At 49.2% G+C, this 19,355-nt stretch overlaps 1 protein-coding gene across 1 annotated transcript; it reads right to left on the bottom strand.

The window, feature by feature from the left end:
- Nucleotides 1-13,686: 13,686 nt before the first annotated feature.
- Nucleotides 13,687-15,642, bottom strand: TMEM158 (transmembrane protein 158). Its single transcript, XM_055557621.1, has one exon. It carries the CDS (start codon nt 15,400-15,402, stop codon nt 14,524-14,526), a length of 879 nt encoding a protein of 292 aa, XP_055413596.1. The 5' UTR covers nt 15,403-15,642; the 3' UTR covers nt 13,687-14,523.
- Nucleotides 15,643-19,355: the final 3,713 nt, after the last annotated feature.

Raw genomic sequence — 19,355 nt, 5'->3', positions numbered from 1 at the left:
ATATTTCTGAGCCCGATCACGACTGCCCAGAAGTGTGTTTCCTTCTGTAAAATGTCAAGGCTGAATCTTTTGTGTTCTGCCCTGGGTCTGCACCCAGTAATGAACTCCATTCAAGCTCCATGGCTACCTGCAGTCCCTGAGACTCACTGATAGTCTTGGAAAATTAACACAAGGAATAACTCTCAATGGTTGGAGAGAGCAAGTGAATGGTTTCATCTTTCTTTTCCTGCACCACTTAGACCTGAGAGAGAAGAGGGAATTGGTGGAAACAGGAAAAGGCTGTGGGCCCGCTCTCTCCCTCTCTTCCAGGTGTGTCCACGTGGGATACTGGAGCCTGCCTGCCCATGGAGCCTCACTTCTGTCCACCAGGAGCCCAGGATCTCATTGCTGGCCTCATAGCTGGAAATAGCAGGTCTACTCAGCTCTCCTTTGTAAGTGTCAGGGTCACATCTGTCAATGCTGGTGATGAGGCTCATGCAGGACTAGCAGGAGAGCAGCCGGGAGTGGGCTGGGCAGGGCTGCCATAGAGAACATCAGGGTTTCGGGGCAAGGAACGGTTCACGCCACTGAACAGAGGATAAAACCCATCTTTTGTGGTCAGCTCTTGGTTGGAACCAGGATTATTTTTTAAAAATATGTTATTTTTCAATTATGATTATTAAAGAAAGTTTATTGTGGTAAAATATACGTAACATACAACTTGCCATTTTAACTCTTTTTATTTAATTTTTTAAATTTGAATTTTATTTATTTATGGCTGGGCTGGATCTTTGTTGCTGCAAGTGGGCTTTCTTTAGCTGCCGCGAGCGGGGCTACTCTCTAGTTGGGGAGCACGGGCTCTAGGCTTGGCAGCACATGGGCTCAGTAGTTGTGGTGCCTGGGCTTAGTGGCCCCGTGGCATGAGGAATCTTCCTGGACCAGGAATTGAACCCATGCCCCTGCATCGGCAGGTGGATTCTTATCCACTGGACCAGCAGGGAAGTCCCCATTTTAACTATTTTTAGATGTGTGATTCAGTGGCATTAATTATATTCACAGTGTTTTGAAACTATCCTCACTGTTTCACCCTGTCTCCATTAAGCGACAACTAACCATTCTTTCTTCCTCCCAGCCCCTGTGACCACCATTCTGCTTTCTGTCTCTGTGATTTTGACTACTCTAGGGACCTCATAATACTGGTGGATATTTGTCCTTTAGTGACTGGCTTGTTTCACTTACATAATGTCTTCAAAGTTCATCCATGCTGTGGCATGTGTCGGAATCTCCCTCCTTTTTACACCAGAATAATACTCCCTTGTATATATAAACCCCATTTTGTTGTCCCCTCTTCTTATAATGTTATCCCTTCATCAGTAATACTCCATTGTATATATTGACCACATCATGTTATCTCTTGATGGAGGCAAGTCTTTCTTTTACATCTCTACCTGATTGTGCACTTAAAAAGAAAAAGAATGCTTTTAAAAGGAACAAAGAAGGCACCCAGCACACATGACCCTCACAGCGCTGGGTGCCCAGCCACCAGACTTGCCCAGCCACCAGCGACACCAGTGGTAATCAATACTCTTCGGTGATGCTTCTGAGAACAGAAACTAACAGTAAGAGCAACATACACATTTCAGTCAATTACCCGTAAGTGTGGATTTAATATTTTGGTCTTTGGGAGTGATTAGGCTGGGCTGCGTGTTCTATGAGGGCAAGGTTCAGGCCCATTTGATCTCCACTCTGTACCCAGGGCTCATCGTGACCTGCCTAGCATGTAGTAGTACTAAACGAGTATTTTCTGAACACGGAATGAGGTAGCTGGTCTGCAGGGCTGGAGCGGATTGCTGCCCTGGAATGATAACGCTGCCAGAAGCGTTCATTGCACCTACAGATGCCTGGTGCTGCTTGTTCTTCTTCCTCCCATCAGCCCTCCGAGGATAGGCATCATCATGCCCATTTTACAGCTGAGGAAGCTGAGGCTAAATATGTAACCCAAGGGAGTACAAGGCAGAGCCATGTCCCAGTTGGATTCAGTGTTCCTGGAAGGGTGTGGAGAGGAAGTAAGCATTTTGCTTGGTTATCACTTTTTTAAATTAGTTTATTTGCCTACGAGGGTCCTAGTTGCGCCCTGTGGGGTCCTTGATCTTCACTGTGGCATGCAGGATCTTTAACTGTGCATCATGTGGAATCTAGTTCCCTGACCAGGGATCAAACCCAGGCACCCTGCGTTTGGAGCACAGAGCCCCACAGCCACTGGACCACCAGGGACGTCCCTAGGTTATCTTTTGTAATCTGTGCAACAATACCTATGAAAAGGTACTGTTACTACTGCCATTTTACAGAGGAGAAAGCTGAGACCTGGACAGCAGCTAGTGAGTGCTGGGGCCAATATAGGAACCTGACCAGTCTGGCCTCACTGTGCACCTCCTCTGCCCCACCAGACTGGCTCCATTTCTCACTCCGTTCTGCTGGAGTCGCCCCTGCAAGCTGAAATGTCAGGCGTTGCTGGGGCTTTGGCTTCCCTCTGAATGCAACTGGTAGGCTGAAGTGAGCCTGCAGGAATTTTGCCATCTCATCTGACTAATTAAGTGTGATTTGGGGGCTCCTGAATGAGGCGGATGTGAGTCATAAACAGTGAAGGCTCATTTGAACTTAATAACCCCGCTAGTCACGGATCTATGTTTAGAAGTGAGTAGGGAGCTGCATGGGCCAGGGCTGGGACATTCCTGGAGGACCCCATGACTGTTCACTGCCTTCCGCAGAGGACAAGCGCTCGTCATCCAGAAGAGGACTATTTGTTGCTCAGTTTAAATAACTAAATATTATTTAAAAACAAACAAACCATGGTGTGCCAGATAAATTCTGCATGGATTCTTTTAAACATTTATTTATTTATTTAGCTGCCTTGGGTCTTAGTTGCAGCACGTGGGGTGTTTGTTGCAGCCCGTGGGATCTGTCATTGTGGTTCACGAACTCTCTGGTTGTAGCACTGTGGGCTTAGTTGCCCCACTGCACGTGGGATCTTAGTTCCCTGACCAGGGATCGAAGCTTTGTCCCCTGCATTGCAAGGTGGATTCTTCTGTTGTTGTTGTTATATTTTATAATATTTACCTTTATTGATTTTTCATTGGAGGATAATTGCTTTATAAGTGTTGTGTTGGTTTCTGTGGTGTAATGTGAATCAGCCATAGATATACACGTGTCCCCTCCCTCTGGATCCTCCCTCCCACCTCCCACCCCATCCCAGCCCTCTAGGTTGTCACAGACCATGAGGCTGAGCTCACAAGGTAGATTCTTAACCACAGGACCACCAGGGAAGTTTCAGCATGATTTTTTAAAATAAAACATAATATTTAAAAAAATTGTCCCTTGCAAGAGGCAGCATTAGATAACAACCTCAGCATCTCCGAGGTGGAGGGGCATTCTCCACTGTGACCAGGAGGCTTTTGCAGAGCAGTTTGAGAATTCATCTACTGCATCATTGTCCCATCAGGCCAGTGTGTCTGGCCGCCAGCTGCTGCCTCTCCAGGCTCTAGTCTGATGCTCAGGGTCAGGCACACCTGGTACCTATCCTTAGTGAGTAGTGGGGTGTGTAGTTCAATCTGCCGTGTTCCCTGTTATAATCCACCACATGGACAGAAAAGCTTTCAGATGATATTGTAGGGTCTATCAACTTGGAGAACCAGAACTTTGATTCTTTTCATGTCCATGAGATAAACTTTTCCGGGAAGGGTCATAAAGTTTCCCCACAGCCTTTATTGCTCATCAGATGCTGTGTGCAAACACTCCTTTCCACACTGCTTCCAGCTCTCTACTTGGTGATGGCTCTCCTCCATCATCTGAGCCTGGGAGGTGGAAAATGTACAGCAGTGTCTGCAAACCGTGACAAAGGACCGTGAGCCTGTTTTTGTATGATCCATGAGCTAAGAATAATTTTTACACTTAGTGGTTGAAAAAAGTCCAAAGAGGAATAATTCGTGATGTATGGCTTCCCAGGTGGTGGCGGTAGTGGCAAAGAACCTGCGTACCAGTGCAGGAGACAGAAGACAAAAGGGTTCAGTCCCTAAGTCAGGAAGGTCCCCTGGAGAAGAGCATGGCAACCCCCTTCAGTATTCTTGCCTGGAGAATCCCATGGGCAGAGCAACCTGGTGGGCTACATACAGTCCATAGGGTCGCGAAGAGTTGGACACGACTAAAGCGACTTAGCATGCACGAATGCATGGAATTTAAGCAAAATTCAAGTTTTTATGTCGATATTTTGAATAAATGCATCAGATGAGATCAGATCAGTCGCTCAGTCATGTCCGACTCTTTGCGACCCCATGAATCGCAGCATGCCAGGCCTCCCTGTCCATCACCAACTCCCAGAGTTCACTCAGACTCACGTCCATCGAGTCAGTGATGCCATCCAGCCATCTCATCCTCTGCCGTCCCCTTCTCCTCCTGCCCCCAATCCCTCCCAGCATCAGAGTCTTTTCCAATGAGTCAACTCTTCGCATGAGGTGGCCAAAGTACTGGAGTTTCAGCTTCAGCATCATTCCCTCCAAGGAAATCCCAGGGCTGATCTCCTTCAGAATGGACTGGTTGGATCTCCTTGCAGTCCAGGGGACTCTCAAGAGTCTTCTCCAACACCACAGTTCAAAAGCATCAATTCTTCGGTGCTCAGCCTTCTTCACAGTCCAACTCTCACATCCATACATGACCACAGGAAAAACCATAGCCTTGACTAGATGAACCTTTGTTGGCAAAGTAATGTCTCTGCTTTTCAATATGCTATCTAGGTTGGTCATAACTTTCCTTCCAAGGAGTAAGCGTCTTTTAATTTCATAGCTGCAGTCACCATCTGTAGTGATTTTGGAGCCCAGAAAAATAAAGTCTGACACTGTTTCCACCGTTTCCCCATCTACTTCCCATGAAGTGATGGGACCGGATGCCATGATCTTCGTTTTCTGAATGTTGAGCTTTAAGCCAACTTTTTCACTCTCCTCTTTCACTTTCATCAAGAGGCTTTTGAGTTCCTCTTCACTTTCCGCCATAAGGGTGGTGTCATCTGCATATCTGAGGTTATTGATATTTCTCCCGGCAATCTTGATTCCAGCTTGTGCTTCTTCCAGTCCAGCGTTTCTCATGATGTACTCTGCATATAAGTTAAATAAACAGGGTGACAATATACAGCCTTGATGAACTCCTTTTCCTATTTGGAACCAGTCTGTTGTTCCATGTCCAGTTCTAACTGTTGCTTCCTGACCTGCATACAGATTTCTCAAGAGGCAGGTCAGGTGGTCTGGTATTCCCATCTCTTTCAGAATTTTCCACAGTTTATTGTGATCCACACAGTCAAAGGCATGTATACAGATTTCAAATTTCCGTGTCCATAAATAGTTACCAATATATAACTGGCTTTCCTGGTGGCTCAGATGGTAAAGCGTCTGCCTGCAATGCAGGAGACCCAGGTTCCATCCCTGGGTTGGGAAGATCCCCTGGAGAAGGAAATGGCAATCCACTGCAGTATTCTTGCCTGGAAAATCCCATGGATGGAGGAGCCTGGTGGGCTACAGGCCATGTGGTTGCAAAGAGTCGGACACAACTGAGGGACTTCACTTTCACTTTCTTTATGAAAAATACATACATATGTACAGCCACACCTCTTCATTTACATACTCTTTTCTTATTTTTGGCCACACTGCGTCTTCCTTGCTGCACTGAGCTTTCTCTAGTTGTGACAAGCAGGGGCCAGTCTCCCCTGAGGTGTGCAAGCGTCTCGTGTGGTGGCGTCTCTTTTGGGGGAGTGTGGGCTCTAGGCGCACGGGCTTCAGCAGCTGTGGTGCACAGGCCTACTTGCTCTGTGGTATGTGGTTTCTTCCTGGACTGAGATCGAACCCGTGCCTCTTGCATTGGCAGGTGGCTTCTTTACCACTGAGCCACCAGGGAAGCCCTCTTGTAGCTGTCTTTGAGCTACACCAGCCCAGCTGAGTAGCTTTGATAGTCTGCATGGCCCACAAACCTGAAAATAGTTACTACTTGGCCCTTTACAGAAAAACCTTGCCAACTTCTGGGCGTCTTGCCCAGAGCCCGCAGGGCCCCTGCAGGGGGATAGTCAGGATGACCCAGGGGCAATGTCTAAGGCAAGCTCTCTCTCCTCCCTCAGCATATTGTGGATGCTGCTCCCAAATTCCACTTCCATGCCATTGGTGGCCTCTCCCCCAGTGGGGAAGGCTGGATATGGCCTCACTGTTCCCAAGTCTTCAGGGTCTAGGCAGCCAGCTCTCCCAGGATTCTCCTGGACATCTTGTACCCAAACTTGGAATCTTATTTGGTACATGGAAGGATGGCCTGTCCCCCATGGGCCACATATTATTAGACTGGTGCCAAAGATCCTGATTTTAAAAAATAAGACAATTTCCCTGACTACTTAATTTGGAAAAACATGCATAAAATATGCTCTGGTTATCGTAAGTAAAAACATGCCTGGTTAGATCTAAATCTCCTAAATCTGGTTTACTGGGGGAAAAAGAAAGAAGACAAAGGGGTGCAGGTGTTGGATGAATTCACATTTGTTTTATTTGTTTTTATTTATTTTTAATTGAGGGTAATTACAATATTGTGTTGGTTTCTGCCATACATCAACATGGATCAGCCATCGGTATACAAATGTCCCCTCCCTCTTGAGCCTCTCTCCCACCTCCCACCACATCCTACCCTTCTAGGTTGTCACAGAGTCCCAGTTTGAGTTCCCTGCCTTATACAGCAAATTCCCACTGGCTATCTATTTTATATATGTTAGTGTATATGATTCCATGCGACGAATGGAATGTTTGTTTTAAAATAACTTCCCGTGGAGTTACTGAACCGAGTTACCTTAGCCAAAAGCCCTGGATTTGCAGGAGCTGGGTAGGCTTTGTGACATTTTCCTGTGTCTGAGCTGTGAATTTGGGTAAGTTATTTTGGCTTCCAAAGCCTAAGTCTGTCCATAAATCATTAAGGTAGTGAAAACGCTGTCTGTCTCCTAAGATTGCCATGATGATTTGGAAAGTCAAGTTCCTGGATGTAGTAGGTGTATAACCCAGGATAGCTTCTCCTGTTCCTTGTCTCATGTAGACCCTGCCTTAGAATCTGATACCCGGTGTTAACCCACAAAAGCAAAGAAGATGTTTTTTCACTGTGAAAAATTTCTCACTTTTTGTTTGCTTCATTGACTTGAAAAACCTTTATTCCATGGCTCTGGGCATTTGAATAGAGGAAAGTAAAATCATAATTTTATGGATTATTAGATCCACACAAGCAGCCAGTGTAGATAATCCAGTGGTTAAAAATCACTCTAATAAAACCCCTCTTCTCTGATTTGTACTATACTTTTCTGCTTCAAGTCACCCGGAAAAACGAGTGGGCATGGCCTCTGTTTCAGTCTGCCTGAAGAAATGCTTGAGGGGTGTGTCTTTGTAGCCGGTGTGTTCTGACTAGCCTGGGAGATAGGAAGGGGAGAAAAGAACACGATACTGCAGGCCTGGAAGGACCGAGGCATCTCCTCATCCAACAGCCCTGTACTGTAGACAAGGAAACCAAGGCCAAGCAACTCATCAATGGCAAGGCTGGTACCTAAGCAGGGGGCCCAGTGCCCTCTGTCATGTTACTGCCAGGCTGCTGGAAGTCTCAGGGATGCTAACACTGTATCTAATGCTGGTACTAATACTGTGGGGCTTCCCTTATAATGCAAGGGTTGGGGAGCTACGGCTTTGAACACAGACAAATGGCAGGACTTCAGACTTCATCAGGGAGGCCCAGCACACCAGGGCCGGCTGCACCTCAGGTGGCACAAGTGCAGGACACCCAGAGGCAAGGCCGGCTAGCTGGACATCACCTGAGACAGGCCAAAGCTCTGGGGGTCAGCTCCTGGGTGGGATGGAGAGTTTAAAGTTCTCTCGGTGTTGGGACTTTCCTGGCGGTTCAGCGGATGAGAATCTGCCTGCCAATGCAGGGGACACGGGTTCGATCCCTGCTTCGGGAAGATCCTGCATGCCGGGGAGCAACTGCTGCACTGTAGCTACTGAAGCCCGTACACCCAGAGCCTGTACTCTGCACAAGAAAAGCCCCTGCAATGAGAAGCCTGTGTGCTGCAGTGAAGAGTAGCCCCCACTTGCCACAACTAGAGAAAGCTGGTGTGCAATAACAAAGACAGCATAGCCTAAAATAAATAAAGACTTTTTTGTTTAAATTAAAGAAAAAAATAAACTTCACCTGATGCCTTTCAGCTTTATTCCCCACTCGCCACTACTGGGAATGAACTCAAGAGTGAGGCGAGGTCGGCAGTGAATCCTGAGGGTGTCCCACCCAGATCCCCTTTACGGCCTACAATCCACCACTGCTGGGAGTGTTTGTGTGCGTTAGTCACTCAGTCATGTCCGACTCTGCTACCCCATGGGCTGCAGGCCACCAGCTCCTCTGTCCATGGGGTTCTACAGCCAAGAATACTGGAGTGGGTTGCCATTCCCTTCTCCAGGGGATCTTCCCGACCCAGGGATCAAACCTGGGTCTCCTGCATTGCAGGGAGATTGTTTACCATCTGAGCCACTAGGGAAGACCTGCTGGAAGTGTGCTGGCTTATAATATCTCCCAGCTCCCTCTGTCTATGGAGACCTGGGCCAAGTTAAATGCGAGCTGCCAGGAAGGCCATGCAGCCCCTTCCCCCCGCCCCCAACTTTGGCCAGTGATTGAAATGGGAGTACAGAAGCCCAGCCTTTGGCATCAAGTGGCACAATTCCCTCTCCAGAGACCCTCGTGGGGTCGGCTGAAGCTGACTCCAGCTGACACCACATCCTTGCTTTGCTCCTTCCCTGCTTCCCCCACTCCCTTCCTCCTGAGAGCACCCCTCAATCTACCACTTGTATGAGTCTTCCCATCTCAGACTCTACTTCCAGGGACCCCAGTCCTAGACAGGATCACTCCTAGAAGGCCTTAACACTGTCCGTTTATTGTGATTGGTGCTGAATCTATTTTGACTCAGTGATAGTTCCTGTCCTGGGTGGATTCCTCCCACCTCTGGCCCCATCTCCTTCCTCTCTCTGGGGAGGTTCTGTCTTTAATCCCTGCCCCTGACAGCAGCGGTTTCTGAATGCAGCTGCTACTTGGCCGTGTGGAGTTGTGACAGCTTTAGGGGCAGCATTATATAGGAGCAATATCCTTTCTGATTGTTGAATCTCAGAATTCATTTCACACCAAGACATCAAATAAAACCAGACAATACAAGGCAGCTCCGTGGTTATGACTGGAAGGGAGGAATCTCATTGTTCATCCTCTAAAGTTGTGTTCTGTCCTTAGCAACCTCATCTGAAACCTCAAGAGTAGAGATGTTTCTCCAGGAAGAGTAGAAAGTTTGAGCTGGCTTTGATTCGTGTTGGAGATGATGGACTTGCGATGGGAAAGATAGAAGACCTCCCCAGCCCACTCTCTGCCAAAAATCTTCATCAAGCCTTTGGTCCTCAGATAGGTTTCAATATCCTGTTGCAGCTGGACCTCTGACCCACATCGAGAATACAGCCTTTAAACACTCACTGCCCTGAGAAGCCTTCCATAAACCTCTGCAGAGGGAGGGACCCCTCAAAGGCTCCTGAGTGGAGGCAGCAGGGCTCTGAGAAGCCGGTGCCCGCTGGGGTTCATATACGTAGAATATACGCATGAAGGTTTATCGATAAAAATGAGTCACGGCCACTGACTGTCCTGGTGTTGTTGCTGCCATCTATTCCTTTGTCTTACAAAGGTATTTTCTCAGTTCTCTATGATGCAGCACTTGTATAATAAAGAAAAGTTTTCAGAACAGTTAAGTATAGAACAACTCCATTTTTACTGTAAATAACTTATCATGGACACATATACATGTGTAGAAATAGACTGGAAGTGTGTGCACCAAAACTCTGGCAGGGCTAGCCTTTGGATAGTAGAAAGATGAGCTCTCCTTTCCTTCTATGCCTGTGTGTCATCGTTCCTAATACTTCTACAGTGGGTAGATAGCATTCATGTTCAAGCCAGAGTACAAGGATGATGCTGTGTAGCAAAGTGTCATTTCTGAGCCGTGTTAACCACTGCAGGGACATGGTGACAATCTGGAGCTGGCACCACAGGCCATGCCTCTCAGTCTAGGGGAGACACGGTTTGGAAAGCAATGATTCTAGCCTTCCAGGGCCAAAGGAGGACACTGTTCAGAGCAGAGCAGAGAGTTGATGGGGCTGTCCACTCAGGGGTAGCACTTATAAGAGGGAGGCCAGCAGAAGCTGTTCCCAGCTCTTGCCCTCGTGCGCCCCTGTCAGTGTGCGTCCTTCCTATGGTGGGTTCCTCGCCTGCTGCAGGCGATGGCTCCAGGTCGGCCACCCCACTTTGATGTCCTTTGTGCCTTTGTGTGGGGTCTTTCATTGTGTGTGAGGGGAAGGGGAGGGGACGATGAGGTGGGGGATAACCTTTCTATTCTTAAAGTTGATTAAAAAAAATCTTTTTATTATAGTTCACTTACAATGTTGTGTTAATTTCTGCTGTACAGCAAAGTGATCCAGTTACACACACACACACACACACACACACACACACTTTTCTGTTCTTTTCCGTTACGGTTTGTAACAGGATGTTGAGTAGAGTTCCCTGTGCTATCGAGTAAAGCCTTGCTGTCTGCCTGTTCTATGTAAACAGTCTGCACCTGCCAGCCCCACAGCTCCCCCCCATCTTCGGCCCACTGCACCCTCTTGGCAACCACAGGTCTGCTCTCTGTGAGTGTTTCTGTTTCGTAGATAAGTTTATTTGTGTCACATTTTAGATTTCACATAAGTGATATGGTGTTTGTCTGTCTTTCTCTGACTTACTTCACTTAGTATAGTAATCTCTAGGTCCATGTAAATGGCATTATTTCTTTTTTCAGCTGAGTAGTATTATATACACGCACCACATCATTCTCCATTCATCTGTTGCGGGACATTTAAGTTGCTTGCACGTCTTGTCTATTGTGAATAGTGCTGCTGTGAACATGAGGGTGCATGTACCTTTTTGAATTAGAGCTTTCTCCAGATAAATGCCCACCAGTGTGATTGCTGGGTCCCATGGCAACTCTATTTTTAGTTTTCTGAGGAACTGCCATACTGTTTTCCATAGTGGCTATAGCAACTTACGTTCCCACCAACAGTGTAGGAGGGTTCCCTTCTCTCCATGCCTTCTCCAGCATTTGTTATTTGCAGACTTTTAAAATATATATATTTTTTTAATTTAAGGATAATTGCTTTAGAATGTTGGGTTGGTTTCTGCCATACATCAACATGAATCAGCCATAGGTATACATATGTTCCCTCCCTCTTGAGCCTCCCCCCAACCTCCATGCCATCCCACCTCTCTAGGTTGTCACCGAGCACCAGGTTTGAATTTGCAGACTTTTAAATGATAGCCATTCTGACTGGTGTGAGGTGATACCTCATTGTAGTTTTGATTTGCATTTCGATAGTGATTAGCGACTTTGAGAATATTTTCATGTGCCTTTTGGCCATTTGTATGTCTTTGGAAAGATGTCTGATTAGGTCTTCTGCCCATTTTTCAGTTGGGTTATTTGTGAGGTTTTCTGTTGTTGAGTTGTATGAACTGTTTGCATATTTTGGAAACTAAGCCCTGGTCAGTTGCATCATTTGCAAATATTTTCTCCCATTCTGTAGGTGTCTTTTCATCTTGTTTATGGTTTTCTCTGCCGTGCAAAATTAAAGCTGATGTTTTAAATTTGGGCTTTCCTGGTGGCTCAGGTGGTAAATTCACTTCTCTCCTCTTAGTTACTGTTTTCCCTTCTACTTTTCCCTCTCTAACCCAAAATAATAATTTATTTATGATGATGGTGATAATAATAATTATTATTATTGCCATTGTGAAAGTGAAGTCGCTCAGTTGTGTCCGACTCTTTGCGACCCTGTGGACTGTGTCCATGGGATTTTCCAGGCAAGAGCACTGGAGTGGGTTGCCATTTCCTTCTCCAGGGGATCTTCTTGACCCAGGGATCAAACCCCGGTCTCCCACATTGTAGGCAGATGCTTTACCATCTGAGCCACCAGGGCAGTCTCCGTATTGCCATTGTAGTCCTCCTAAAGAGGTTGCAGAGTTATCTAGGAACACAGGAGGAGAGGTACTATATTAATATAATGATAAAGCTTTTAGGAAAAAACTCAGCATCTTTTTTACCAAAAGAACCAATGAATATGGAATTTAACTCCAGCCAAGGTAGTCCTATGATCATAGAATGTTCTGAAGTAGATTCCAAGGTACTAACTATAATGATAAAGATCACAATTCTAGATCATTATACAGTGTGATTCATGATTTAAGTCCAGGGTGGAACTTACAAGGAAGCCTAAGAGCTAGGCTGGAATTCACAGTGTATCCTCCGGGATAGAACGGTGTGGAGCTTCGGACTGCTGGGAAAACTGCAGGGACAAGACTCCGAGGCACAGCCACTAGGAGGGGGCTCTTTTAGGTTCTGAACAAGGTTCAAACCTGCAGTTTGACCCTTGTCTGACCTGCAGGTCAGACCCAGGGTGAAGTAGAGAGCTAGGGGGTCATCGATCTTGCCCCGCCTTGCTCCTGCCAACTGACCCTCAGGAAGTCTGATGGAACTTCCCAGGAGCCCAGGAAGGACTCTGGAAACAGAGCAAATTGGGTCCTGGTGGGTACCCCTCCCCAAACAGGTTATTTCCTCAAGTGCCAAAAAAGCTTTCTGGGAGACAATTTGTATGAAGGGTCAAACTGAGGCCTTAGGGTGTTATCAGGATGCTAAGTATTTTGACCTTCATCACTGGCCCAAGAAAGCACAAAAAATAATGGGTCCTCCCTAGCACATTAGCTAACCTCAGTCCTTTAGGTAAGGAGACAGTTCTGGCAACACTCAGACAATTGGAACACCAGAAAATGCCAAGAGTGAGAGGTGGAGAGAGTCCTTTATTTGTCCTGGGTGAGCCGTAGCCGTGCCACCAGAGAACCACAGTAAATCCCCATCCTCCTCAAAATACCCTTGGACCCTGGCCCATTCCCGGGGGTGGCAGAAATGACTGCATGTCAGCACCCGTGTGGGGGTTTTCAAACCTAGACTGGGGACTGTGAGATCCTGGTGGCTGGAGCTGAGCGTGGAGAGACAACAGATTGCGGGGCCCTACCCCAGAGCTTCTGCATCTGTAGTTCCTGGACAGGGCCCCACTTTTGCATTTCTAACAAATTCCCAGGTGCTACTGATGCTGCTGTCCCCAGGACCCTACTTTGAGAACTATCAAGAACAGTACCTACTATTCACCAGAATGGAATGCTCTAGCGCAGGTATTCACTCAGAAGTGGGGAGGGGATGGAGAAAGGGAAAGTAGCTTTAATAGTTTTTTAAAGGTGTTTATTAGTCTGTAAGACTTTACTTGAGAAAAAATCTTAATGCCAAAATACCCCCCGTTTTAAAACCAGCTTTTGAAACGTGTCCATATACTAAAGGTTACACATATGAAAAGGAAATCTACATGCCTTTTAAAATGAATTGTTTTCATGAAAGACACTTGGCTCAGAGGACCTACTGATTTTACCATTTCAGCACTTTACTGGGTGTTTTGTGGGGCTTGCCGGAAGTGGGTAAAAAGATAAGTCACATAAAACTCTGAATGCCACCGTGACAAGTGGTAGTGAGGCTGAGGGGGGAAGGATGTTGTTTCAGGGGAGGGCAGTGTGGTGCAGGGCGAAACAACATGGGGTGGGGGCATTAGGGTCAGTATTTTGGTTTCCATCTCCCACCTCTCCCAGACAGGTAAGGGAGATAGTTAGCCCTTCTCTAACTTTTTGGAGATTCCCTTCCTCACGTTTCAGAGGATCATCTCGTAATTCTTGGATTCCTTTTCCAAATCAAATAAAAAAAAGGCACATACGCATCTCTGGAGGAAAATGTCTGTATTAAAAGCCAAAAAAAACACAGAGTACAAGAAGAAACGCCCATCTGGCCACGTCACTGGATAGATCGACTTGGAAAAAGGTTCATAAAGTTCATTTTCAGCGGTAACAATATATCGATGTTAAATCATTCCCATGCCCCCCTTTTAAATAAATTAAAAAACAACAAATTTCAAATACTATGTTCAGATACAAAGAGCTTCTTTGACTACAGCAATAGCAATTTAATTTTTTTTTTTACTAAAACTTTCATTTAAAACAGTTATTAAATATATAAAACAAATACACAGGATTTGGTCGTTTTCTATAGGGCACGTGGGTGCGGGGAGGGAGGAGGGCAGGGTGCGCAAAAAAGGGGAAGGGGCCCCATTTCCCTCCTCTCCGTCTTCCAAGCTGCGGATCCCACCCTGCAGGGCAAGGGCTTGCATCTACTTTTCGGAGCCAGAAGCGGGGCACAAACCTGTCTTTTCCCACACGCTGGGGCCTCTTCGGCGGTCCCCTCCCCCGAAGAACTAACGGTCACTACAGCACGAAGCACACCGGCCGAGTCTCCCGGCGGGAAAGGCACCGAGAGCGCGGACACGGAACGGACACGGGAAGGAGCGGGCCGGGTCATTTGGTCGCCGTCCCCGAGGTGACGGCCGCGGCGGCGGCCGCAGCGGCTGCAGCGGCGGCGGCGGCGGCGGTGGTCCCCGCGGGCACGGCGGCGGGGGCGGCGGCGGCGGCGGCGCTGGCGGTGGTCCGGCGCTGCTCCATGCCGTTGGGCAGGAAGCCGGCGATGATGGGCACCGGCCAGATGAGGGCGGCCACGCTCCACACGACGATGACCAGGGTCATGAAGCAGGCCACCAGCGTGGACTCGATGGGCTTGCGGTTCAGCCGCCAGCCCGGCTCGCCCTGCAGCTCCTCCAGGCTGAAGTCCAGGCAGCAGAAATGCAGCGGTTCGCCCTGCAGCCACAGCGGCCCGGGGGGCTCGGCCGCGGGGTAGGCGGGCAGAGCGGTGGGCGCCCCGGCGGTGGCGCCGGTGGGCCGGAGGCGGCCGGGGCGGCGGCCGCGCACCCAGCCGCAGCCCACGCAGAGGCGCAGGTCCTGCTGCGCGCCGCCCGCCGCCAGCCCCAGGTGCTCGATGAGCAGCGGCGGCCCGACTCGGTGGAAGGCGGCGGCGAAGAAGGCGCGGCCGTGCGCGTTGGTGGAGAAGAGCAGCAGGTCGCACTGGAAGCCCCGCGGGCGGCCCCAGCGCACAAGCAGCGAGCTCAGCATCTGCCGCTGCACGCTGATGTTGCACGGCGCCGCCGCTTCCTCCTCCGGGCGCTCGGGGGCCCCGGGCGCAGCCGAGGCCAGCAACCGCGGGGCGGCCGGCTCGTCTGAGGACGACGCGTTGACCGAGGCGTTGAGGGGCGCCCCGAGGAGGCCCGGCGCGTCCACGGCCCCGCCGCGGGCGGGCGGCAGCGGGCAGGCGGCGGCCAGCAGCGCGGCAAGCAGGGGCAGCATGGCCTGCGGCGGGCGCCTACGCGCGCGGGGCTGGCGGTGGCTGCATGGCGCGCAGGAGACGGGTCTGCGAGCGGACGGCGGGATCGCGGGGGCTGGCGGCGGGCGGAGTGAAGACGCGTCGGACCCCCAGACAGGCCCGCACGGGGGCGGCGCGGAGGCGGAGGCGGCGGCTCGCTTGGCGTGGGGCTCCCTCCCGGCCCGGCGGCGTCTGGGGTTCCCCGCCGCCCCCAGCGCGGGGGCCCTTGGACGGCCAGGCAGCTCTGCTGGGCCGGGCGCTCGCGGGGAGCAGGAATCCCCGGCTCGGCTCCGCCTCCCGCGCGCTCCGCCCCGTAGCGCCCCGCCCACCGCCCGCGCCCCGCCCACCATCCGCGCTCGGCTCGGAGACTCCGGGGAGGGCGGGGTTGCACGCGCCGCGGCGGGGGCGGGGGCGTGGTCGGGGGGCGTGGCTGGGGGCGAGAGGGATGCAGGCCGCGAGCGGGAGTGGGGCTCCGAGGCTTGCGCGTGGGCGCGGCCGCGGCGTCTATGGAGAACGTCCGATGGTCGCAGTGGGGGTTGGCAGGGCCGGCGGAGCTTGCGGACGCGCCCTGGCGGCCGGGCCGCACCGCCGGAGTCCAACCCCAAGCGGAGAAAGCGCTCTGAGAGAATTGCGTCCTCTTGAGGGAGGCTCAAGGGCCCGGCGACCAGCCTTTGTTACGCCTGAGACGGCCGAGTGGTGTCTCATCTTAGTGCTCTCCGGACCCCGCTCCTTTCACAGAGGTAAAACTGAGGCGTCCTCCGGTCCCCGCAGGAGCCAGAACCAGAACTCCTGGCCACCGTGTCTCCTCAAGTCTGTAGAGTTCGGCTGGTTTTTAATGTGCCTCCAACACAATCGATCCACTTGGTATTCTCACAGCAAGCAGACCCCAAGGAAAATTCCAAGAACTCTGTGGAGTTGAGGTGCAGGGGTTCTGGTGGGAAACTGAGCCCCGCAGCGGTTCTGGGGTTCCCAGGAAACAAGCCCTATTTGGCAGGTCCGATGAGCACGGTATTTATGAAAGATTCGTATGTAGAACGTTTTCAAGGGAAGATTCATCCCTGTTAGGGCATTAAGTGGGGGAAAGCCTGTCAAGAACAACTGCCAAGATCAGATTTATATGTAAAAAACAAAACAAAACACCACTTTTTTTTTTTTTAAGCAATCTGGCCTTTTACACTTGTTAAGAACAATTCCCTCATGCCCCTTCAAGAGTATAACCCTGTGGTTTGAAGCCAGTGTGCCCTCGGAGCACCGGCTGTTCCTGAGTCTGAGAGGGAAGGAGTGTGGAGAGCAGAAACAGGCCCTCAGCGAAATGACACTCCCTCTAAACTTCCTTTCCTAAACAGAACATTGCTAGGCTGGGTGGCTGATTACATTTCTGGCAGATTTATCCGTTGTATCTAACAATGAGTCAAACCAGGTTGAGGAAGATGTAAAAACAGCTCCAAAATATAGGTCCCAAACCTACCTGGCTTCTTTCTAGTGGGGCAAGCTATTATTCTAATTGGCCCTGGCTTCCCCATCTCAACACTGGGGTCAGTGGTACCTGCCTTGCAGGGTTGGTGTGATCAGTGCGCTCAACCCAATGTCTGTCCGTCCGTCCACAAAGGTGCTTATGTGGTGGCTGAAAAGATGTAGCTCCTATCAGTTCAGTGCAGGCTAGCTGGAATGATCTTTGATTTCTACAGAAATGATTAATTTCCCCAAGGAACCAGGACTCCCCTTTTGTTTAAACCTTCATCACTTTTCTGCTGAGAAGCAAGCTATCAGAGAAGACAATGGGAATTTCTGTGCTTTTATTAAAAATTGGACAGATTTGCCTGTTTGCTAAAGCTCTGACAAGCCACCATTTATTGAGTACTTTCCACATGCCAGGTGTTTTACACATCATCTCTACTCTTCTCAACAATCCCAGAGTGATACCTATTTTACAGTGAAAAACTAAGGCTCAGAGAGGGTGAGTAATTTACCTGAGGCCTCACAGAAGCTGGTGACAAAGCCAGGATGTCAGTCTGGTCTCCATTGACTCAGAGTTTGTGCTTTTTAAAAAACTGGTTGTGTCTTGTCTTATGGAGGTTGGGTTCCAAAGTCTGTGCATTAGTTAAATGACTATATGGCATAATTTTCTTTTATCTTGATAAAAACTTTTGGTTGAGTTTCTTTTTATTTTATTCATAATAATTTTAAAACCTTTTTTTTTTCTTTTGGCTGTGCCCCATGTCATGTGGAATCTTAGTTCCCTAACCAAGGATCAGACCTGAGCTTCCACCCGCTGTGGTGGAAGCACAGAGTCTTAACCACTGGACTGCCAGGGAAGTCCAAGTTTCTTTTTAAAGATATACATATATTATAAACATAACAGCATTAGACAAAGATTGGAAAACAGTGGAGGAAACCGTTAGAAACCTGGCTACTTGATTCTCTACTTCTCTGCATCATTATTCTCTTCTGCCGTCTTCATATTCTCTAAATGTACCACTAATACTCTGGGAAAAAAAGGAAATTAAAGTCCCACTGTCTTTTGCAGCCATTATCACTCTGTGCTCTTCCCTTCAGCCCAGTGGGGATCTGGGAGTCTACCCAGGAGCAAAGGGCACTCAACACACAGCTGCTGACTGAGTTAGCCTGCTGGTTAAGAACTCTGCCTGAGCTACAGGCAAAGGCCTGATGGTTAATTGTGGCTTCTGGTCCCTTCTCTGATCTATCTTCTGCCAGTTTCCCTTCCCCTCTCTGGATCTGTTCCAGGTCTACCGGCTTCCTTGCTGGAACACAGCAAGCACATCTAGAATTAGAGCCTTTGCCCAAGCTGTTTCCCCTGCCTGGGATGTTGTTCTTCTGGTAGCTGTCTTTCTTGCTCCCTCTCTTCCTTCAGATCTCTGCTGAGATATCAGATTCCCCAGAGGGGCCTTGCCAGACCATTCCTGTAAAACAGCACCCACTCCCAGCATCCCCATCCCTCCCCATCCTCTGGTGCCTTGTTCCCTGTCTGCCTGGTACTTGCCATCAGCCGACACACTGTGTGTTGTTGTTCTTGGTTTAATGTCTCCCTTCTTTGGAGTGCCTGATCCCCCAAAGCAAGGCTTTATCTGTTTTGTTCAATGAAACAATGCGTGGCACATGGTAGAGGTCCAGTGACCAGCTGACGAATGAGTGAGTGAATTCAGTAGACCGGGCCGACCCAGCAGGCAGGGTGTGGGCAGTAGTCAGGGGCTTGAGATGGACAGAGCCATACCAGTTCCACAGCAACGAGACTCACACAGCCGTCCCCAGCCTGCAGGCCAGGAGCCACCCCCAGCCCTGCCTGCCCTGCCCGGAACCGGCAGAGGAGCCAGGTCTCATGGGGAACCACATGGCCAGGCAGAGTTTGGCCTGGAAGGCTGAACTGAGCTCAGACCCAGATGCCCAGCAGTACTTAGGGGCGTGAGCCAGGGCAAGCTGAGTGACTGGGAGGAACATCCCAGATGAGCCCAGTTCCTTTCTAAGGAAGAAAGGCAAATGACACTCCTTCCATCTGCTCAAGTCTTGTCATTTTTATCAAATAGAGATTTGATAAATCTCTGTTTTATCTATAAAACACAAATAGCAAGTTTTTTCTACATGGGCTGTGTTGTTAGAAAACAATCATGAGGATTTCAAAGAAAATAATTAGTAATGATGCCCAGTTGTTGCATTTTGTTCATTTCCTGTGTCCCTCCCAGGGGTCAGCTAATTTTTCCTGAGGCTGCCTATTGAAGTTATACTTAACAGAAAGATCTCTCTGGGTCACTTGAATTCCTTTCATCTAAGGACCTCAGAGTGCCACACGTACAGTGACTCGTTAGTTCTCTCTTATTACGTGGGTGGAATGAAGAAGATATTATTACCACACACTGGAGACTGAGAAGCAAGAACCACAAAAGAATCATAAAAATAGGACAGAGGAAAGAGGGGCTTAAAA

The sequence above is a fragment of the Bubalus kerabau genome, chromosome 20 (genome assembly GCF_029407905.1).
Source record: "Bubalus kerabau isolate K-KA32 ecotype Philippines breed swamp buffalo chromosome 20, PCC_UOA_SB_1v2, whole genome shotgun sequence".
Lineage (NCBI taxonomy): Eukaryota > Metazoa > Chordata > Mammalia > Artiodactyla > Bovidae > Bubalus > Bubalus kerabau.
The sequence above is the reverse complement of the archived record's forward strand: the minus strand, read 5'-3'. Positions and strand labels throughout refer to the sequence as shown.

Excerpts from the sequence above, each read along its gene's own strand:
- TMEM158 (XM_055557621.1), bottom strand. The coding sequence starts at position 15,402 with ATGCTGCCCCTGCTTGCCGCGCTGCTGGCCGCCGCCTGCCCGCTGCCG.